General features: G+C 54.7%; 1 protein-coding gene across 4 annotated transcripts; it reads left to right on the forward strand.

The window, feature by feature from the left end:
- The first annotated feature begins 1,463 nt into the window (after positions 1-1,463).
- Positions 1,464-14,406, forward strand: Pbxip1 (PBX homeobox interacting protein 1). 4 transcript variants are annotated; one of them, XM_076574453.1, is made up of 11 exons: positions 1,464-1,569; positions 4,277-4,364; positions 7,826-7,952; positions 8,157-8,224; positions 8,292-8,451; positions 10,300-10,527; positions 10,647-10,670; positions 10,916-10,998; positions 11,092-11,220; positions 11,863-13,067; positions 13,473-14,406. In XM_076574453.1, exons 2-11 carry the CDS (start codon positions 4,311-4,313, stop codon positions 13,558-13,560), a joined length of 2,166 nt encoding a protein of 721 aa, XP_076430568.1. In that variant the 5' UTR covers positions 1,464-1,569; positions 4,277-4,310; the 3' UTR covers positions 13,561-14,406. The 4 variants fall into 4 exon arrangements, with proteins under 4 accessions (XP_076430568.1, XP_076430570.1, XP_076430571.1 ...); XM_076574456.1 differs by having other exon boundaries at positions 1,501-1,569; positions 8,151-8,224; XM_015995202.3 differs by lacking the exon at positions 1,464-1,569 and adding an exon at positions 2,247-2,611 and having other exon boundaries at positions 8,151-8,224.
- Positions 14,407-22,376: the final 7,970 nt, after the last annotated feature.

A 22,376-nucleotide genomic window follows, 5' to 3' on the forward strand; every position in this document is an offset into this window, starting at 1 on the left:
ATCGCCCCCCCCCCCCAGCTGCTGTAGACAGCTCGGGAGGCCCCCAGTTTCCCTGCTCCACCTCCCGTCCTTGCTCTGGGAACCCTTGCTTTTGGAGAGAGGCTTGGGCTAGGCTGGAAGCCAGACAGTCGGAGCCAAGGCCTCCGGCCCAGGTGCTGGAGTTCTGGGTTTAAGCAGGAGTTCCACATCTTTCAGTACCCCTACCTCCAGCAGATTTGTTAGTTCAGTATTTTATTTTGGGGGCACACAGGGAGGTAGGTCAGCAGATAAAAGATACTTTTGGCCAAAGCTGAGGACTTGAGTTCAGTTCCCCAAAACCCATCTAGTGGAAGGCGAGGGCTGACTTGGCAGCTCGTCCTCTGATGCCATGTGTGCCGCGGCTTGTGTGTGCACTGCCACTCCCATACACAAGGGTTTGGGGGTCGGGGTTTTTGATTTGGGGGCTGGAGAGATGGCCAGCAGCAATGAAGAACACTTGCTGTTCTTTCGGAGGACCCAGATTCAGTTCCCAGCACTCAATGGCAACTCACAACCATCTGTAACTCTAGTTCCAGAGGATTTAATACCACAGACACGCAGGTAAAATAGCCATATACGTAAACTTTTAAAATTGTTGAGATGTTTCATTTTCCATGCAGGAGATCACAGTGCTCCACCACTGAGTCACATCCAGCCCTGAATTTAATTTGTGGATATTTTTCTGCCTCGGCTCTTCCATTGCTTTTGTTTGATTCAGTTTGGGATTTGTTGAAACAGTCTTGCTTTGTAGCCCAGGCTGGCCTTCATCATCATCCTGTTTCAGCCTCCCTAGTGCTGGGGTTATAGCACCACCTCTTTTTTTTTAAATTACCTTTGTTGGTGTATGATGTGATGAGGGCAGGCACGTGCACAGCGCGCCTGTGGAGGTTTTATGCCACTGAGCCATCCACCGGCTGCTCTTTTGTTGTTTGGTTGTGAGGCGGGATCTCACTCTGTAGCCCTAGCGGGCCTGAAACTCACTACGTGGATCTGGCTGATCTCGAACTCATGAAGATAACCTGTCTCGGCCTCCCACGAGCCTTTCTCCATTTTCAAAGCAGTGGCACCCTCAGCCTGCCGGCAGGAGGGCTATTTCTGAACCCACAACTTGCACCGCACCCCATCCCCCACCCCCCAGCTGTCTCTGTCCATCCTGGAGCCACCATGGCACCCGGCCCTTGCGGTCTCATCAGGCAGCACCTTTCAGTCTTAGGTCTTCCTACTAGACACTAAACATTTCGAAAAGTGGGGAGGTCCCCCCCCCAAAAAAAAAGAAATTTTAGCTTGCTGGGGACCACAGTCCCCCACCAAGACATAAACCGGGGGAAGTACTGCGCAGATCTTCTTTCCCCTCCTTGGGAGGTCAAGTCCAGTTTTTATTGGTCAAAAGTTACCCCCACCCCCACCCCCTGCGGGGACGTCGACTTTTCACTGGTCAAACACCAGCCACGTGACTCCCCGCTTTTTTTTTTTTTTTTCTTCTTTTCTGTCCTGGGCTGGAAACCTGGGGAGGTTACTACAAGTTAAGCTGAAGACTGAAGCGAGAGTCAGGTAAAGCCCTAGCTGGGGGTGGGCCGGCAGATCCCCCCCACACACTTTATCCCCAGATCACAAAGGAGGGCAGAGCTGTAGAAAAGGAATCGGCACCCCGGCGGCGTCCACACACTGCCTAACCCGGGACCTGAGGGCGGGGAAGGAAGGGGTGGATGATCCTGAAGGAGGAACTCAGGCAGGTTCTTGTGGCCCCAGGTCCTTCTCTTTAAAGGTCAGAGAAGGCTGTTAGAGGGAAGTGTGTACCGAACCAGGACTTTACAGCTTTGGGCAGTGTGGGAGCACTCCCCCTTGAGCGGTGTTTTAGAAACAGCACAAGCCAGCGACGGCGCTGACAAGGTGTTCTTGTTGAATCCTGCCTGGGCGAAAAGGGGGGACAGCAGGGTTTCTTCCTAGAGGTCAAAGAGCCCTGCAAGATGCAGCTGGGAAAGATGGCAGCTGAGCCGCGGCACAGTCTCCTAGAGAGCTTCCTAATAAGGCATCGGTGTACGGGCCGGGCCGGGGAGAGCAGCGATGCTTTTTGGTATCAGGGTTTGGGACCCTGCGTGCAGGGGTTCCAGGAAGTCCCCTGCTTAGGTTTGAGAAGGTTTGTCTTGTTGACCCAAATACCATACCACTGCTGGTTTCCGTGGAGACGGTGAGTCTGACATCACCCTGGTTGCCATGGCGCTTAGTTCTGGAGGACCTGAGCAGGCTGTAAACAGCCAGGGATAAACCGGGACTTCTGCTCGAGCGGCTGCCACTTCCTTCCTTGCTGCCGGCCACCTGTTAACAGTCACACCCAGCAGCTGGGGATGGGACGTGTGTCAGGACAGCAGAGGGAGGGGCTGAGGACGGAAGGCCGAACAAGAATGGCCGTGTGGCTGTCCCCAGAGGAAGGGGGGCGTGGGGACGTTGGTTTTTCGGACCTGGTATAGGGAAGTCATTGCAATCATTCTGTCTCCCTGTGGGATGGGTGCTAGTGTCTAGGAGACACCATCAGATGTCCTTTACCTGTCTTGGACTTGAATCTTGACTGGCAAGAGCCGCGGGGCTTTTTAAGGTGATCATGAAGGACTTAAACCCAGCTGGAGTGGAGAGGGAGCATTTAGCTGGTTTTGAAGGTAGAGCTGCCAGGCTCCCCCACCCCAGGTCCCCTTCTCAGTGCTGCGGTATAGCCTCTTCACGGTCTGCCTTTTCTGCCCGGGGGACGCGGTTCCTCATCTCTCTCTGACCACAGTCCAGGGCTCTGTGGGTCAGCCTGTCTGTCACTCCGTCGTCACTCCTGATCCCTAGCCCAGGGGCACAGCCTTGCTTTAAGCTTGGCTTGGGAAGGGGGGGTGATACCTTAACCCCAGCTGCCCTCCAAACTGATTAGCAAGAGTCCCCCCCACCCCCCCACCCCCCGCTTTTTGTTGCAAATTTTAACGTGATTTATGAATGGTAATCCCCACAAATCCCTCTTCTCAGTCACTTTCAAGATCCTGAGATCAGACTGCAGAGTTTAAGGCGGAGAGAGGGCGAGAAGGAGAGTGACTGACTAAATGTACATCCAGGTGGACATAGCTCTGCCAGGCCTGGAGTATTAGAGAGCTTCCTGCCTGGCCGATGCCACTCACTTCAGCTAAGATGGCAATCTTAGCTGAGCCTTGCACAGCCCGTGCTGAGGATCCCCTAAACCGGTGGTTCCCTAACGCTGAGACCCTTTAATAACAGTTCCTCATGTTGTGGGTGACCCCCAACCATAAAATGATTTTGTTGCTACTTCATAACTGTAATTCTGCTACTGTTAGGAAATGTGATGCACATAGCCGGTAGAGGGGTCACACCCCACAGGTTGAGAACCACTGCCCTACACCAGACTGTGCGGAGAACCGATGGTGGATAGGTACTGGAGCTCTTAAGAAGGCTGCTGGGCCTTCTCTTGGGCTCTGTGGGAGGACTCTAGGGACCATGGCGGACCCAGGTATTGTGAACGGGACCTGGGGCGTTTCCCACTCTCTTCAGTCAGCCTCTCTGAGATTCCTCCCCTTGGCCAGAACACCAGGGGGTTGGACTTCTCAGCCTTTGGCCTCTTTGACCTTTCAAGGTCAATGCAGTTGCCCAAGGCCCTGTGGATCTTGGAAGAGGCAGCTTCCTTGTGGCTTTTAGCAAGGTGAATCCCAACAGGAAAGCATGGGATCCGGGCAGGACTGAACTGGCCTGGGTTGTGGAGGCACCTGCCCAGCTTTTGATGCCTGGAGCCATGCCGCTGCTGCCTGCTGTCTGCCTCCCCGATGGGGACTCCCTCCTCTTCCTCCTCCTTGTTCTTTTTTTTTTTTTAATTTTTTTGATTTATTTTATTTTATTTTTTTTTTTTTTGGTTTTTCGAGACAGGGTTTCTCTGTGTAGTTTTGTGTCTTTCGTGGATCTCGCTCTGTAGACCAGGCTGGCCTCGAACTCACAGAGATCTGCCTGCCTATGCCTCCCGAGTGCTGGGATTAAAGACGTGCGCCACCACCGCCCGGCCTGATTTATTTTTATTTGATGTGCATTGGTGTCTCACCTGCCTGTGTGTCTGTGTGAAGGTGTCAGATCCCCTGGAACTGGAGTTACAGACAGTTGTGAGCGGCCATGTGGGTGCTAGGAATTAAACCTGGGTCCTCGGGAAGAGCAGCCAGTGCTCTTAACCGCTGAGCCGGCTCTCCAGCCCAGGAACTCCCATTCTTAAGAGAGCTTTTCTCTGCAGGTGGCCACTCTGCCAACCCTGGACCACTACCACGATGACTTCTTCCTGCCCAGACTCAGATAATACCTGGGTGCTTGCTGGCTCTGAGGTAGGGACAGTGGACCTGGGAGCTACAGGGGAGGGGGGAACCCCTACAGGGTGGACTGATTTGACCCGAACCTGCAGGAGTAATGGTCCTGAGTGGGAGTACTGGGGATTGAGGAATAAAGAAGACAAGAGCAATAGCTGGGACCAGGAGGTCTTCCGTAGCTGATGACTTATGCCAAGCAAGTTTCTTAAGTACAGCATCTTACATACTATTTCCAAGGGAAAATGGCCAAGGTCAGCAGCGAGCTAAACCAGACAATGTTAGCAAAGAACACAGGCTACCTCAGCCTTCGGGTTGATAACCACAGTCTAGCGGGAAGAGTCAGGTCACAAGAATGCAACCTTGACTCCTCCGAGGCACTGGTTCCAGCCCTCGACAACCTTGCCAAGTCAGGACCTCTGAGAAATTCTTGGGTTGGTCTGGGTCCCGGCACTGCTTTCTGGATCTGTCCTGTTCTCTCGGTCCTGACGATCATCTGTGGTCCCTGTTGGCTCTTGTGGGGCTCCAGTGGCAGGGAGGAGACCTGGCACAGAGCTCTGGTGTTGGGGTTTCAGCCACCCCTGGGAAGAGGGGCCCAGATGGGTAAGCTGAGAGAAGAAAGGGACTTCTGGTGTGAGACCAGCAAGAGTGAGCTCATGAGGTGACAGAGAGAGCCATGTGGAGACCGAAGAGCCTTAGGGTAAGGTGGAGACCTACTGTAATCCATGTTGGAATGCTGCGAGCTAGAGCCTAGAACCCCAGAAGAGGCTCAAAGGGCCTGATGAAGCATCAGGTGTTGTCTTAGGGTTACTGTGGCTGTGATGAAACACCATGACCAAGGCAACTTGGGACAAAAGGATTTATGTCAGCTTATACTTCAGGTAACAGTCCGTCACTGAGGGAAGTCAGGGCAGGATCCTGGAGGCAGGAGCTGATGCAGAGGCCATGGAGGGGAGCTGCTTACTGGCTTGCTCTCCATGGCTTCTCAGCCTGCTTTCTTATAGAACGCAGGGCCACCAGCCCAGGGATGGCACCACCCACCATGGGCTGGATCCTCCCACATCAATCACTAATTAATAAAATGCTTCCTGGGCTTGAGTACAGTCTGATCTTATGGAGGCGTCTTCTCAGTGGGGTTCTTTCCTCCCAGATGACTCTAGCCTGTGTCAGGTTGACATAAAATTAGCCAGGACAGGTGTCATCTGATGAGCGGACAGTGTAGAGCTGCTGGGCTGGAGAGGAGCCCGACACTCAGTGTCATCCGCAGGCGATCGAGCCTTTGTGTGGCTGGCTGGGAACAGGGATAGTGCTTGTAAAGCCCTTTCAGCCTTCCAGGTGGCATTTGGGGAGGGTAGGAAACCAGAGGCTCCTGATGCCGCCAAGAAGGGAGAAGGGCTGGTGGGCTGGGAACTAGAATCTAGAGAGGTATGATGAGGATGTGTCAAAGGGATCTGAGAGACTTCCTTAGAACCACTCGGAGGAACTGGGCATAGCGGAGCAAGCTGTGATCCCGCTGCTTGGGAGATGGAGGCAGGAGGCTCAGGATGTTCAGGGTTGTCCTTGGCTACATAGCAAGTTCAGGATACAGGAAACCTTCTATCAACAAGTTAACTACAAATAAATAACAATAAAAAAGAGAGAGTAGCTAGAGAGGCCACAGAACATGTTGAGTTTGGGGTAGCCTTTAGGAGCCCAGCTGGGGATGAGGAGTTGACCTCAGCAATGACCCTGGGACACAACACTGGACTAGTGCTCACTGGCAGGGATTAAAATAGGCTCTGTGCTCAGTCCGTCCTGGTCTCCCGTCATGGCGCCGTTGTTGACAGCTGGGAACCTGGGCCAAGAGTTTCACCCGTCAGTCCTCCGTTATAAACCAGAATTGTAATCCCTGCCTTGCAGGGGTGACCCTGAGAAAAGTGTGGTTTGTAAATTGCAAAGAAATATACCGAGGTCAAAATTATTCTTGAGCTAGGTATGGTGGTGCATACCTTTAATCACAGCCCTCAGGAGGCAGAGGCAGGTGGCTCTCTGTGAGTCTGAGGCCAGCCTGGTCTACAGAGTGAGTTCCAGGACAGCCCGGGCTATGCAGAGATGCCCTGCCCCCTCCCCCTCTCTCATCTGTTCATTTTTGGAGGGTTGGGGGAGATGGCTCAGTGGGTAAAACACTTGGCACATAAACATGAGACCCCGAGTTCAGATTCCCCAAAACCCAGGAACACTGGATATGGTCGTACAGGTTTGTAATCTTGGTGCTCCTGTGATGAGCTGGGAGTTGGAAACAGGAGACTCCTAAGAAGTCTGAGGTCCAGCTAGTCTGCAAATATAGCAGAAGAGTCAAGAGATTCGTCTCAAAAGAGATGGAAGGTGAGGGCTGACAGCGAAGTTAGCCCTTTTCTTTGAGACAAGGTCTTGCCGTATAGCCCTGACTGTCCTGGAACCTGCTGTGTGGACCAGGCTGGCCTGAAATTTGCAGAGATCCGCCTGCCTCTGCCTGAGTGCTGGGATTAAAGGCGTGCGTCGCAGCACCTCACTGAGGTTGACTTCTTGCCTCCACACTCATACTGTGGTATGTGCGTGTGCCTGCACAGAGAAAGAGATATTAGAGAGAGAGAGAGAGAGAGAGAGAGAGAGAGAGAGAGAGAGAGATGAAAACAAAGAATTATTCCTGGAGAAGAGTAGAGCTCTAGCTGGGGTGGGCAGGTGGCAAGCTGCCAAGGAGTTATGTGCAGAGAAAAGTTGGCCAAGCTGAGTAGTCAGAGCTAAAGAGTCGGGGTCAGGCCGCCTGCAGCGGGGGGTGGGGTGAGGTGGGGGTAGGGGTGGGGGGGTGGTTGGGCTTCTGCCAATAGCTGTTGAGAGAGGGCCGTCCGGGGAGTGTGGGACAAGGGAAAGGCCAGAGAACTCAGAAGACGGCTATGTGGTCAGGCAGAGGAGAGGACAGCTTTGGGGGGACCAGGGAGACCGTAACGGTGACCTGGGTTGAGTTGTTGGCTGGAGGGGAGGGCAGGGGCAGGGACCCCCAGTACCATTGACCTCCCTCAGGGACTGACTGCTGGGCTGATCCCCTGGTCCCGGATCCTTGCTCACGGCTGTGATTTCACAGAAACCTGGCCTCGGGAGCAGTGAGGAAGGTGAGGGAGCTGCTGAGTGGAAGGGAGACTTTGGATAGGGCTCCTCAGTGGCATGGGCCATAGTTTTCTTTTGATATTTCCAGACAGGGTTTCTCTGTGTAGTTTTGGTGCCTGTCCTGGAACTAACTCACTCTGTAGACCAGGCTGGCCTCGAACTCACAGAGATCCGCCTGTCTCTGCCTCCCTGGGATTAAAGGTGTGCGCCACCACCTCCGGCACAGGCCATAGTGTTTGAGACCTGGGCAGAGGTGCCTGAGGGCAGCTAGCCCCTCGTCTCCCATCGGGGCATCCCTGCTCCTGGTTTTGTCCTGATGTCCCGACAAAGGATCCTAGAGCTTACCTCCCTCCCGATAGAACCTACCTGTGGAGACTCTGGGCCCAGAACCCAGGATGGACCCAGAATCTGAGGGAGCCTCCCAGGCCCTTTCGGACCCCTCCAAGGCAGAGGACGAAGAACTAGCTGGGACCTTAAATGAAGAAGGTAATGGGGCCTTGTGGGGGATTGGACATAAACGATCCTGTGAGGGGGCCTTCTTTTTTAGTTGGGGGAAGGACTATTTGCTTGCTGGTCTTGGTTTATGAGCTGCCACACTCCACAGTGGTTGGGGCCTGTGGGGGCCAGAAGGCTACTGTGAAGGAAAGTTCAGGGCTGTGGCTTCTTTTTGGGCTTTCTCTTCAGTCACAGGGATGCTTTCCCAAACGGAAGGTTCCCAGAATGCAAGTGCTACTGTGCCCGAGGAGACCGGGGTCAAGGTAAGGTACTTTGCTGGGGCTGGGAAGAGAGTGGGAAGAGCTCTTCTCATAGCCGTATCCCGATCAGGGCACGCTGGGATGTGATGGTCATGGGATGGAGCCTCCCGGAGACACACCCAGCCAGGAAGATTTGCAGGCGACCCCTGGGGCGACAAGCCGGAGACCAGACACACAGGACCTGGAGAGTGAGAGCCCTCCACAGAGCCTGCCCTCCAGTCCCAGAGCAGGTCAGGGCCCTTCTCGCCTCTCGTTTCTCCCCTTTTAGAAAGCATGGGAGGGGGGTGGAGGGAGGGCTCAGCAGTTGGGAGCACTGGCTGCCCTGCCAGAGGACCTGCGTTCGATTCCGGCCCCCGCATGGCAGCTCATGACCCTCTCTAACTCCAGTTCCCGAGGACCTGATGCCCCCTTCCGACCTCCATCGCATGCACACGGTGCACAGACACACAGGCAAAACATTCATACATTTGATAAAGTAAACACCTATCAAAGATTTAATAAATAAGTCGAAAGTGTAGGAGAAGGGGCAGGCCTCACTACTGAGCACATGAAGGGCCCAGGCCCTGAACTTGGCATCTCCTGCTCTCTTTCCTCATCACCACCCCTGAGGACACAGACGCTCAGAGGAGTTAAGAGCTTGAATGGTGGCCTGTATCTGCTTGATTATGTCCTCTCTCCTTACTTCCAGAACAGTGGTTCTCAGCCTTCCCAATGCTGCAGCCCTTTAATACAGTTCCTCATGTTGTGGGGACCCCCAACCATAATTTTTTTTTTGAGACTTGGGTTTCTCTATGTAGCCCTGGCTGTTCTAGAACTCTCTCTGTAGACCAGGCTGGCCTCGGATTTGCCTCTGCCTCCTGAGTGCTGGGATTAAAGGACAGCACCACCACCACCTGGCTATAAAATTATTTCATTGCTACTTCAGAACTGTAATTTCGCTACTGTTATGAACCCTAATGTAAAGATCTGATATGCAGGATATATGATATGCCTGGGCAGAGGTCATTTGACCCCAAAGGGGTTGCAGCCCCCAGCTTGAGAACCGCTGACTTGAACATACCTATACCCTTCATTTCCTTTCCTCCTGCGGGCTACGGACCCACGATGAGGGGAGGCGGGAGGCTCAGACTTTCTGAGAAACTCAGTGAACTGAGCCAGAGAACAGAGTAGAAGGGACCAGAAGGACTCATAACTCAGCAGTTCCGGAAGGAGTTCGGGGGAGACAGATTAGTAAGGGGTGGGCGAGAATGAGGAAAGGTTGCCGGGAGGTGGTGGCGCACACCTTTAATCCCAGCACTCGGGAGGCAGAGCCAGGCGGATCTCTGTGAGTTCGAGGCCAGCCTGGTCTACAGAGTGAGATCCAGGACAGCCAGGGCTACACACAGAGAAGCTCCGTCTCGAAACACCTCCCCCCAACCCACCCCAAAACAAAACAAAAAAAGAAAGAGGGAGAGGCAGGGACATAGTTGGAGGTGCCATTTGAGAAGAGTCTTGACCATAGAGTAGGTCAGGAGAAAACATTCCAAAGCTTTGGCGTCAGCGAAAGAGTGGGCCTAGGCCAAGGTCTGCCCAAGGCAGGGGCAGAGGTAACCGGAGACACACCCTCCCCCTGCCCTCCATCTGTGGAAGATGGCCAGGGAAGGAAGAGGTTGGGGCCCGGGCCATTAGGGGGCAGCTGCCGGAGTCTGACGGAGGTTGGACCTAAGGACTAAGGCAGAGACCATAGGGCCTGTGAAGAGAGTGGATTATGGAGGCTGTGAAGCGGAGAACCGTCCAACCGTCTGATGTGGGGTGGAGGGGGAAGACTGAGGTTAGTCGGGCAGCAGCATGCCTCTCCCTGAACCAGAGGTGGGGCCACACTAGGAAAGATGGATCCTGGAAGGAGCAGGACGCCTTTGGGACGGAAGTGGCTCTAGCCTGGACAGGGCAGTCAGTCAGTACCTAGGCTTAACCGGGCAGTCTTCATGCAACTTCTCCGTGGTCAGGGCTGGGGTTCCCTGTGTCTGCCTTCTCTTTACCACACCCCCGGGTGCTTGTCTCCACTTACCTCACTGCCGGGTCCCCTCCTCTCCCTTCAGTTTGGAAAGACCGCCACTGCTCCAGCAGTGATGAAGACACCGACGTGGATGTAGAGGGTCTGCGGAGACGGAGGGGCCGGGAGCCCGGCCCACCCCAACCCGTGATACCTGTGGACGTGGAGGACCAGGCCAAGGGCGAGGGTGCAGGAGGCGAGCTGGGCATCTCCCTCAACATGTGTCTCCTGGGGACCCTGGTTCTTCTGGGCCTGGGCATCCTCCTGTTCTCTGGTGAGGAGTACTCCTGGCTAGGGCCTCCACTCGGTCCTTTGGCCCCGCCTTGCTGCCCCGGCCTGTCCTTACCTCTCCCTGCTTCCCCGGGAGCCTCCTCAGACTGTTTTCGTCTTCAGGTACGCTTTTGGAGCCTGAGACTGGTGAGTAGGCAGAGGCCCTGGCTTGCTTTCTGTGTTGGTGCTAATGGGAGTCTGTATGGGGAGTGGTCCTCAGGTAAGGTGTTCAGGGTTGCCTATTATTTCCTGGTTGTTGACCTTGTCACCTGTTCAGGGTGACTTTCCTCCCTTTAGCTCAGCAGACCTGTGAGCCTTGGGGTGTGTTCAGGGAGAGGGGTGATGGGCTCTCTGGATCCAGGGACTGGATTCAGAGGCTCACTTACCCACAGGGCCCATGGAGGAAGCAGAGCTGCAGGTCTTTCCCGATACTGAGCCAGAGACTGAGTTGGTGCATACTGTAGGGAACAGGCAGGTATGTATGGGTTCTGTGGGGGTGCCTGGTAGGGAGAAGCTGGGTTGCTTCTGCCGGGGAGGGAGCATGAAGTGGCTGCTCTTCTGCCCTCAGGATGAGCTAGAGCAGCGGCAGGCCTCGGTACCACCGGACAGTAGCCCCAGCCTGCAGAGCATGGGGCTTCTGCTGGACAAGCTGGCCAAGGAGAACCAGGATATCCGGCTGCTGCAGGCCCAGCTGCAGGTGGGCCCTAGCAAGAGGGAGGGAGGGGGTGCATCTGGCCACCTTCACCCGGCATATGTCCTAGTGGGGCTCCCCCAGGAGGAGTTTTCCCTTCTCTTCTGACCCTTGAGCCTCACCTTTACCGAGGTCGGTCGGTCGGTCGGCCGGTCCTCAGGGTGTCTTGGTCTGTTTACCTCCCTCATGCTGAGGGCTGTCGGGGCTGGTGTACTTGTTTACCTGGCCAGTCACCTCTGATTGGTGGCGGTGATCTTCCTGGAGCATTTGAAGAACATGCCACGGCTCGTGCCAAGTGCTGGGCTCAATGGACAGTGCCTGCCTAGATCTGGGAAGTGGACATGAAACCGGGAAGGCTAGACATGGGCTCTGGTGGGTCTAAAAAGTATGTGCTTCTGGAACGCCATAGATGCCGGGATTCGACCGCCTCAGGACCTGGCTCAGGTTAGGGGTGGAGAAGAGGGGGACCCCATCTGGCTGTCCAAGGCGGGCACTGGGGCTCGAGTCCAGGGCCTTGCATACGCTAAGCAGGCTCTCTACCAACAGAACTAGCTCCCGCCCACTCTAATAGAAGAGAATCGGGGTGGAAGGCCTTGTGCTCGCCCTGACAAGGACCCCTGTTTTCTTCTGTCCCTAACTACATTCTAGGCTCAGAAAGAAGAGCTTCAGAGCCTGCTGCACCAGCCCCAAGGGCTGGAGGAGGAGAATGCCCGGCTCCGGGAGGCCCTGCAGCAGGGCAAGACCTCCCACCAGGTCCTAGAGTCAGAACTGCAGCAGCTAAGGGCCCGACTCCAAGGCCTAGAGGCTAACTGTGTCCGGGGCGTCGACGGTGTGTGTCTCAGCTGGGGTGGAGGCCCAGGTGACAGAGCCCCCAAGGGACAGGAGCCAGACCCCAGCTTATCAGAGCAGCAGAAGCGGCTGGAGGCTGAGGCCCAGGCCCTGAGGCAGGAGCTGCAGAGGCAGTGGCGGCTGCTGGGGTCTGTGCATCGTGACCTGCAGAGGGGCTTGCAGAACGCTGGCCGAGGAGCCCCAGCTCGTGCTGGCCTGGCCGAACTTGGCCACATGCTGGCCCAGACTTTGCAGGGCCTGGAGGACTGGGGTCGGGACACGGGCGTTCCTGCCAACGACTCGGGGGCCTGGTACCAGAAGAAGCCCCACTTCCAGAATTCCAGGGAGCGGAGTAGAAGGGAGATGTGGCATGGTGGGCCGAGGGACCAGAAGGCTGAGCACTGGAAGCATAGGAAGGAGGAAGCCGGCCGGGAGAGGAGGAAGAGCTGGAGGGATGAGGACGGGGAACCAGCCGCGGGGTGGAAGGAGGCGGAGAAGCCGAGGGTAGAAGACCTGGGGAACAGAAAAGACGGCAAGCGGCAGGACCCCAAGGCACACCCTACGAAGAGTGGGAACACCCACTCTGGAGAAAGGCAGAAGCGATCTTGGGGGAAAGACAGCGGCCCTGACCCCCTGTCCTCCTGGGAGGAGCTGCTGAGGCGCAGGTACAGGCCCCCTCAGGGCTGCTCAGGGGTAGCCGACTGTGCCCGGCAGGAGGGCCTGGCCTTCTTTGGCACAGAGCTGGCCCCCGTGAGGCAGCAGGAGCTGGCCTCTGTGCTGAGAGCCTACTTGGCGAGGCTGCCCTGGGCTGGGCCACTGACCAAAGTGCTGCCCCTCTCACCCGCCTACTTTGGAGAAGATGGCCTCTTCAGGCATGACCGCCTTCGCTTCCGGGACTTTGTGGATGCCCTGGAGGACAGCCTGGAGGAAGTGGCAATAAAACAGATGGGTGATGACGACGAAGTGGATGACTTTGAGGATTTCATCTTCAGCCACTTCTTTGGAGACAAGGCGCTGAAGAAGAGGTGGGAATCTGGGGGTGGGTGGGCGGGCGGGGTGTTAATAGCTGAGAGGGATTTGGAGGCACTGGGACCCTGAACGGAAGAGGTCTCTAGCTGGAGTCCTCTTCATTTCTGAATCCGAGGCCTTAGAGAAGGCTTCTACGTACATTCCCTGTCTTCCCGTGAAGGACTACAGCAGTCCTGAGGGGTCCCCTTTAGAGCTGGGGCCCCCTTTTCCCACCTTGCCCGTGCCTACAGGGCCCCTTCCGGCCTCCCCCAGTGGGGTCCATCCGGGGAGCCCAGGTCTCTCCCGTCCGCAAGTGGTGGCAGCTGCCTGCCTTGGCTTCCTCCGGAAGAACAGGGCCTTCCCATCTCAGTGGTTCTGTTTCCTAAAGGCCTTGCCCCGCCTCGTGCCCCGTCTCCCCACAGGTCAAAGAAGAAGGAGAAGCACTCCTGGAACCCCAGAGTTGTGGGGCCCAGGGAAGAACATGGCCGCCATTCCCACCACCATGGCTGAGCCCCGCTCCTGCCGCAGCAGGGGGGCCTTGGCAAGCACCCAGCGCAAGGTCCCTGGAATTGACTCTAGAAGCTTTGTTCCCACAGTCCAGTGGGTCCCTCTTGGCTCTTTAGTGCCCTTGAATGTCCTTCACGGAAGACAGCACAGCACTTGACCCTGCACTGGGACCGCTTTGGCTACAAAAAGACCGGAGTGGGTTCTGCTGAACTGTCTATGCAAATACATGCAAACGCTAAAGGTCCTGGGGACTGAGTGTGTAGGGGCCTGCCGGGGGAGCCTGCCTGCCGGGGGAGCCTGCCTGCCGGGGGAGCCTGCCTGCCGGGGGAGCCTGCCGGGGCTATTCTGAAGCCAGAGAGCTAGCTGTTCTCCTGTGTTTGCGGCAGCCCCCAGGACCACAACAGAGCCCGCAAGCCTGCACTGGAGCTGCTGGTTGGAGACTTAGCCCCAGACTTGCCCCGGGGTTTTGTTAGCTTTGGAGGCAGCTGTTCCCCAAGCGTGAAGTGTTCTTCTTACCCTGCTTCTCTTGGGGCTTTCGCCTCCCTGCCTGCGCTGCCGCTGGAGGTGGTCTGTCAGTGCAGGGGACAGCGTGCAGTGGCCACTCCGGTGGATGGGCACAACCTAGACCCCACTCTCAGCCCTCCCGCCCTACAGCCCCTCCCCACGCCTAGCCTTGAGCCCAGCCACCAACTGTCACTGTTGCCCCGACTGAACCCCTGTGGAACCCTGGGCTCCCATCCAGGCTGGGTAGCCTCAGGCCAGGTCATTGCGGTATTCTTATCCTCGGAAAGAGGGCTGAGGAGCAGAGTAAATAAAGCTCGGAAGCAAGCGCCCTGCTTCTTCCACACACGACTTGTTCCCTTCTTTGGAGTGTGCTGTGGAGGGTCGGGAACACCCTAGCCTGGTGCCTGGGTCTGTGGAGGGGAGGGAGCCACTAGGTGGCACTCGGGCTCCACATTTCTTCAGACTCTGCCTCCCTCCTGCCCCTCGTTACCACCCCCCATCTCAGACCCCTACCCACTGACCTGCTCTCACCAAGTCCAGAACGCCCCCGGCTGTTCTTTAGGAAGTCCCCCTGAGTGCTAACTTCTATGCCATGGGTAGCGCACTGGGCTTCTAGACTACCCTTGGAAATCTCCCAGGGGGTGTAGGGGCTGAGGCATGCGGGTAGGGCGGCCTACTCAGGCCGGGTCAGTCGGAGTGGAGCAGGCGCTAGAAAGGTGACGGGTCTCTGTTATTTAGCAATACTCTCGCGCTACTGTTGAAGGGAATACTCTCGTGCACTGGCTTCTTTAATTCTGGTGCTAGACAAGACACGTGGAAATGGAACGAGGTTGGCTCGTTCCACAGACATGTGTCAAGTCTGTTGTGTGGGGCTGGAGAGATGGATCAGCTCTGGAGAGCACAGGCTGCTCTTCCAGAGGACCCAGGTTTGATTTCCAGCACCCACATGATGGCTCACCACGGTCTGTAACTCCAGTCCCCAGGGACCCCTGGGTACCACACATAGCATACAGACATACGTGCGAACAAAATGCCCACACATATATTTCTTTAAGTCTACTGTGTATTGTATCAGAACCAGTGAGGTCCTAGGAACGTAGACCCTTTAATATGAATGTAATCTGCAGCAGGAAGAACTTTGGTTAGACTTAAGGAGCCTTACGGGTTGGGAATTTAGCTCAGTGGTAGAGCGCTTTGCCTAGCAAGCGCAAGGCCCTGGGTTCGGTCCTCAGCTAAAAAAAAAAAAAAAAGAAGGAGCCTTACCTTACACAGGTCAGTGATGTAGGCTGGGCCTGCAGGAAGGAGCCTTCCATTTCTAGGATGGTGATTGGATTCCATGCCCCTGTGGACCACTGTCTCTCAGGGGGAAGCCAGCTTTGGTCCTGCGCATGCTGCTCACCTTCGGGTGTTCAAAGACCATCCTGCCTAAACAGCTGAGGTGGCCCTGGTCCTGGGAGAGAGCTCAAGGCCAGAGGCAGGCAGGATCCCTTGTCTCAGGGTGCCGGGCCTAGAGGGGGGGATACACAGGTCTTCTTTGGTCCCCTAGAGGGTTTTGGTGTGGGGCTTTCTGGCCTCTTGTTTCCATGACAAGGGCTTATTTCTGTTGGATGACACATTTGGGAGTCTGGGAGCGCCCTTTGGAGTCCCTTTCTCTTCCTACGCACTCAGGCCTTGAGAAGCTGAGCTGCAGGGTCGGGAACTGCCCAGTTAGGGAGAAAAGAAGAGCCGTTAAGCCAAGCGGCATGAACGTGGTCAATTGGGGCCCCATGGGAGGAGGGCCTCATACCTACCGTGGTTCTGAGGCCTCTCTCGGTCACCTCCACACCCACAGCAACGCTGAAGCGTGACCTCGAGAGCTCCTCTGACCGTGGGGTCCGTGTGTGTGGAGATGAAGAGCTGAGACGGGTGGGCGGCAGTGCGGACCCTGCCCCCTGCCCCCTACCCCCTGCCCCTGCCCCCTGCCCCCTGGCCCCTTGCCCCTGCCCCGCCCCCTGCCCCCTGGCCCCCTGGCCCCTGCCTCTGCCCCCGGCCCCCGGCCCCCGGCCCCCCGGGCCCCTGCCCCCTGCCCCCTGCCCCCTGGCCCCTGGCCCCTGCCCCCTGGCCCTCTGGCCCCTGCCCCCTGGTCCCTGCCCCTGCCCCCTGCCCCCTGACCCCGCCCCTGACCCCCTGTCCCCGGCCCCTGCCCCCTTGCCCCCGCCCCCGGCCCCCTGCCCCTGGCCCCTGCCCCTGGCCCCTGCTCCCTACCCCTTTGCCCCCTGCCCCCTGCCCCCGGCCCCCTGGCCCCCGGCCCCCTGCCCCCGGCCCCCGGCCCCCTGCCCCCTGGCCCCCGGCCCCCTGCCCCCTGGCCCCTGCCCCCTGCCCCCGGCCCCCTGGCCCCGGCCCCCGGCCCCCTGCCCCCTGGCCCCCGGCCCCCTGCCCCCTGCCCCCGGGCCCCTGCCCCCTGGCCCCCGGCCCCCTGCCCCCGGGTCCCCCAGCCCCCGGACCCCGGCCCCCTGCCCCCTGGCCCCCGTGCTTGTGGACTTGGGGGCAGGCACTGCAGGGCAGGGGGATCCTAGGAGCAGAGTCACTGCGTGCTGCCACTGGTCCCTGTTGGCTCTCTAGGGTCTGGGCTGGGTGTTTGGCTTAGCTTTCAGCCCTTGCCCTGGGAGTTTCGGGGGCGGAGGCATGCTGTCCTCAGAGCGGCTCTGGGGACCTGGTAGGGGTGCCACCGCTGGAGTTGAGGATAGTCTTGGGCCTCACCCCTCTCCTCTCCCCCCACCTCTTCTGTTCTCCCCCCTCTTCCTTCTCCTCTCCCTCACTCCTCTCTCCTCCCCTCTTCTCCCTCCCTCATCCCCTCCCCTCCCCTTCTCTTTGGAGTGAACCCAGGGCTCCCCGAGGAGCGGCACCTCCTATTTTTATTTTGAGACAGGATATTGCTGTAGATCCCTGGCCGGCCTCAAACTTCCAATCCTGCCTGAGTCGCTGGGACTAAAGTCATGTGCCACCCACCACATCCTTTCCAGGGCCTTCTACTTCTAAGTGGAAAACTTAGTTTTCCTTGAGCCGGTGCCCAGCACTGCTTCCCCAGGGGCCGAGATCTGTTCTTTCTCCTTCTGTTCCCGCTTCTCATCCCTCTCCCACTGAGTTTCCAGCTTCCCCACATGCCTTCAACCCAGCCTTTGCCACCCGTGGCCTGCCTCTCTCTCTGCCTCCTGCAGCCTCGGGCCCCGCTCCCTTCCACCCCCCACTTGTGAGAGAATGACAAGTCACCCCGGTCCTGTCTGTCCCTAGGAGCTTCTGAGAGTCAGTTAGTACCTCTGAGAGCTGTTCCCAGTCTCCTCTGCTGGGCCCAAGGACAGACCACAGGCGAGCTAGCTGTTGCCATGGGAACCTCTCAAAGGCGCCCAGATGCAGGAGCTCTTTATATTCAGCCTTGTTCTAGGCCACAGATGTGTCTGTCATAGGCTTACAACAGGGCCTAGGTGGCTCCCCGCTGGAGTGCAGGGCTGTCCTCGATCCAGACTCACCAGGTCTCTGCCAGCCTGGCTGCTGCGGCTCTGACCTACCTGAGCCGCAGAACCCCACTTCGATTTCTGTCTGAGTCCGCCCACCCTCCCCCACATCTGGCCCCTCCCCCACCCTGGCCTCGCCCCTACACCTGGCCCCTCCCCCTGGGCTGACCTCCTTTTCCATCACTGTTCCACTTCCCCTGGGCCAGGTGCCTTAACTAGAACTTGGGCCTGAGTAAGTTTGGGGTCAGAAAACCTGACGTGCCGGGTTTCTGACTTGATCCCCCACAGGCCCTGGCTGAGATGTCCATACTCCCCTAGGGCTCGGCCAGCCTCTCCTGAAAGTGGGAACCAAGGGCAGTGTCTCACTTCAGTGAGTCACCGAGAGATCAGCTACAGTCCTTTGTGGATGTTTACCGGGAGTTCCTTCTAGGACCCGTGGTCACATATTCCCAAAGCACAGCCCCTATCCCTGCACTGAAAACACCTCTAGATTACTTATGATGATACCCAATGTGATGTGAATGCTAAGTATTTGTTAGATTACATCCTTTGGGGAATAATAAGGGGAGAAAAGCCCTCATATGCTCAAATTTTTCTTTTGTTTCATTTCTGTTTATGTTTGTTTGTTGTTGTTTTCTTTTCTTTTCTTTTTTGTTTTTTGAGACTGAATCTCTCTATGTAGTCCTGGCAGTCCTAGAACTCACTATGTAGACCAGGCTAGCCTTGAGCTCACAGAGATCCACCTGCCTCTGCCTCCTGAGTGCTGGGATTAAAGGGATGTGCCACCGTGATCTGCTGTTTTTGAGTCAGGGTTTCATGGAAATCAGGCTAGTTTGAACTCACTATGTAGCTAAAGCTGCAAGCTGGCCTGATCCCACGGCTCCAGTCTCCCAAGAACTGGAGTTCCAGGCGTGTCCCCATAGCAGGCTCCTTTCTTCCTCTCTCTCTCTCTCTCTCTCTCTCTCTCTCTCTCTCTCTCTCTCTCTCCTTCTTTTCCTTTTCCCCCTCTCCTGTTCCTCTTCATTTTCCCTCCTGGCTTTCTTCTGTTTCCTTGTGGTTGTTTTATGACATGCTCAGGCAGGCCTCAGATTGTGGCTCTCCTGCCTTGTCCCCAGCTGCTGGATTATAGGCATGAGCCACAGGGGCCTGTTTCCTTTTCCCTCTTTCCTTCTTTCTTTCTTTCTTTCTTTCTTTCTTTCTTTCTTTCTTTCTTTCTTTCTTTCTTTCTTTCTTTCTTTCTTCTTCCTTTCTCTCTCTCTTTTTCTTTCCTTCTTTCCTTTTTTTTTTTTGAGGGGGGTATTCTATTTTTGTTTTGTTTTTTGGAGGGGTGTTTTGAGACAGGGTTTTGTAGGCAGAAGTTTCTCTCCTGCCTGCCTGTTCCCAAATGCCCGGCAGCTGCTTCTTAAATAATTGACTCCAAGGCTTACTATTAATTATAAATGCTCAGCCAGTAGCTCAGGCTTATTAATAACTAACTCTTACACTTAACAGCCTTTTCTCGGGGTTGGGGGTTTAGCTCAGCAAGCACAAGACCCTGGGTTTGGTCCTCAGCTCTGGAAAAAAAAAACTTTTCTCAGCACTGCATTCTCATCTTGCTTCCTCTGCATCTGGCTTGCGACTCCTGACTCCGCCCTCCTCCTTCCCATCATTCTCAGTTTGGCTTTCCCACCTAACTTCCTGCCCAGCTCCCGGCCAATCAGCATTTTATTAAACCAATCCGAGTGACAAATCTTTACAGTGTACAAGAGCATTATCCACAGCAGAGTTTCTCTATGTAACAACCCTGGCTGTCCTGTATCGGTGACTTGAGGGGTCCGGGAAGAATCTACAATCAGCTGATAATTAATCTTTGATGATAAGAAATGAATCTATGTACATAAAACTCCTTAGTCCATACACTTTATTATTCTGTCAGTTCTCTCTCTACACAGCTTCTATTCTGCTCTCGTGCCTGGCTCCTTTCTTGCCTGATTTATCTGCTGTCTCCTCTAAGTTCTATCTTAATTCCTTCATCTTAAACCCGCCCCATCTAGGTTCTCATTCATCTAGTTCCTTCCCATATCAGCTCCTCTCCCATCCCCTTCTCTTCCATCTCGTTCCTCTAATATTGTCTTCTAGCCCTTCAATCTAGTTCTTCCCCATCTCAGTTCATTCCTCTCCAGTTCTTACCCATCTAGTTCTTCTGTTCTCTTTTCTCTGTCTTGTCCTCAAATTCTCTAGTCAAAATCCTCTTTCTCCATCTCAGTTCTCATCTCTCCCAGTTCTCTAGGGTATTCAGTTATAAATCCAAGCCATAGTGATCCTCTGGCTGAGCAAGGTCACCAGGCTTGAATTCTACAGGGTCATAGAGGCAGAATTTTCCTCAGGCAGTGACCACCAGGCTTTCTTTTACAACCCAAATGGGAGTGGTAAAAAGAGGAGGTCAACTGAGTGCTAATGACGAGTTAGTATATCAAAAAGGGGATCTATGTGCCCAGTCTACATTCCTAAAAGTGGTTAGGTAAGAAGTAAGGTTGTATAAGAAAGGAGGGTCTCACCCTAAATTGCACAAGAAATAAAGCTATCCGCCTGACCTAGGAGACAGATGTTGTTTCTTATGGCCTTGGATGCTTGATAGACATTTTAGACAAATACATTGTTAGGAGTTCTTGGAAGCACGTAAGAAAATCATAAATCATTTAGGAATATATATATATATATATATCGCAAAAATATCACCAAGACTTCTTTTTTTTTCCCCTTTCACTTACTTCTCTTTATGATATCCTCTTTAATGATTATTTTCCATAATAAGTTCATCTGCTTGGGATGGCTATTTGGTAGGGAAATATTTCTTTCTTTTCTTTTCTTGTCTTTTTTTTTTTTTTAGAATCAGGAGGGCTCTCAGTGAATACTGCAGCAGTCCCGAATTTATTTCTCATAGCCTTTTTATATCCAAAGCAAGGAGGGGCAAAAGATTTCCTTACCATGGTTCAAGGAACAAACAAATGTAAACACCTCCTTAATTCTCAAAACATCTAGTAACCATGCCTTTGGCCAATCATCCTGTTATTCAACCCTAAGAAGCAAAAACAAGCTTGAACTCTCTGACCTTGAGTCGAGATGGACTCAAGTCACAAGCTGGAGTCACTGTGGAATCCCACAGTGTGATATTATAATGTATGTACTATTTTCTTTTTTTTTTTTTTATTTAATGCCGAATGTCATTTATTGAAGGAGGGAGGAGGTCTTAAATACAGGCTTACAGCACAATGGGAGAACCCCAGAGGGCAGAAGTTTGCTAGGGATGTTTTACAATCTGGCATCTAAGCTGTTAAGGCCCATTATTCAGGATACATAGACAAGGAATTTCCTTTAAGCATTTAGGAGGGTGGAATCTGGCAAGGAATTAGCATTGGGAGGATATCAAGGTCAAGGTCAGCAAGCAAGGCAACAGTTACCTAAAACGGGGGCCAGGACCCTACAGGTCCCCCTTTTACTAAAAAATGAGCTTCTGACTTAGGTTGTGTGGGACGTCAGCAGGTCACCTTACCCGTCATGGAGACGCCTGCCCAGGCCACACAGGCACTCTGTCTTAGGGTTTTTCGAGAGGGTTTCTCTGTAGCTTTGGAGCCTGTCCTGGACTAGCTCTGTAGACCAGGCTGGCCTCGAACTCACAGAGATCCGCCTGCCTCTGCCTCCCGAGTGCTGAGATTACAGGCATGCGCCCCCACCGCCCCCACCAAGACTTCTTAAGCCATGGCTTGACCTTTGGAGAAGTCCTTGACTTTTCCAAGTAGTAGTTTTTGTGATAGTAGCTGAATTCCATTACATTTTTCTGCAGCTTGCAGCAGTCCTGGAACTCACTCTGTAGACCAGTGGCCTCAAACTCAAAAATCCACCTGGGATTAAAGGCATGCGCTGCACCGTGGGGACGGACGGACGGACAGACAGACAGACAGACACACACACACACACACACACACACACACACACACACACTATTTTGTTGTTGTTTTAAGACAAGGTCTTGCTGTGAAGTCCTGGATGTCCTAGAACTTGGTATGTCTCAAACTCATAGAGATCCACCTGCTTCTGCCTCCCTAGTCCTGGGATTTAAAGGTGTGGCATTTTTCTTCTTATTATTTTTATTTATTTTTTATTTTGTGACACAGGGTCTCTCTACATAGCCCTGGCTATCCTGGAGCTCACTATGTAGACCAGGCTGGCCCCAAACTCACAGATTATATCTATATGTCTCCTGAGTGCTGGGAACAAAGGTGTGCACCACCACACTCTGCCCCACTTTTCTTTTAATTTTAAAATTACCTTACTTTCAGGGCTAGAGAGATGGCTCAGAGGTTAAGAGCACTGGCTGCTCTTCTAAAGGTCCTGAGTTCAATTCCCAGCAACCACATGGTGCCTCATAACCATCCATAATGAAATCTGGCGCCCTCTTCTGGCCTGCCGGCATACAAGCAAGCAGAACACTGTATACACAATAAATAAATCTTTTTTAAAAAATTACCTTCCTTTCTTTTCCCCTTCCTTCTTTCCTTCTTTATTATTTATATGTGTGGAGAGCGTCTCGACCTCGATGCTACATTGTGTGTGGAGGTCAGAGGACAACTTGCACGAGAGTTGGTTCTCCTGCCATGTGGGGGGCTGGAGGATGGAACAGTTGTCAGACTTGGTGGCCAGTGCCTTTACCTGCGGAGCCATCTCACAGGCCTTCTCTTTCCGTTTTGAGGCAGATTCTCACGGTGTAGCCCAAGCTGACTGACCTGGAAGGCTCCTCTTCCTTCAGCGTCCTGCTTATGGGATTATAGTGCATACCACCACGTC

Source organism: Peromyscus maniculatus, chromosome 6 (assembly GCF_049852395.1).
Source record: "Peromyscus maniculatus bairdii isolate BWxNUB_F1_BW_parent chromosome 6, HU_Pman_BW_mat_3.1, whole genome shotgun sequence".
NCBI lineage: Eukaryota > Metazoa > Chordata > Mammalia > Rodentia > Cricetidae > Peromyscus > Peromyscus maniculatus.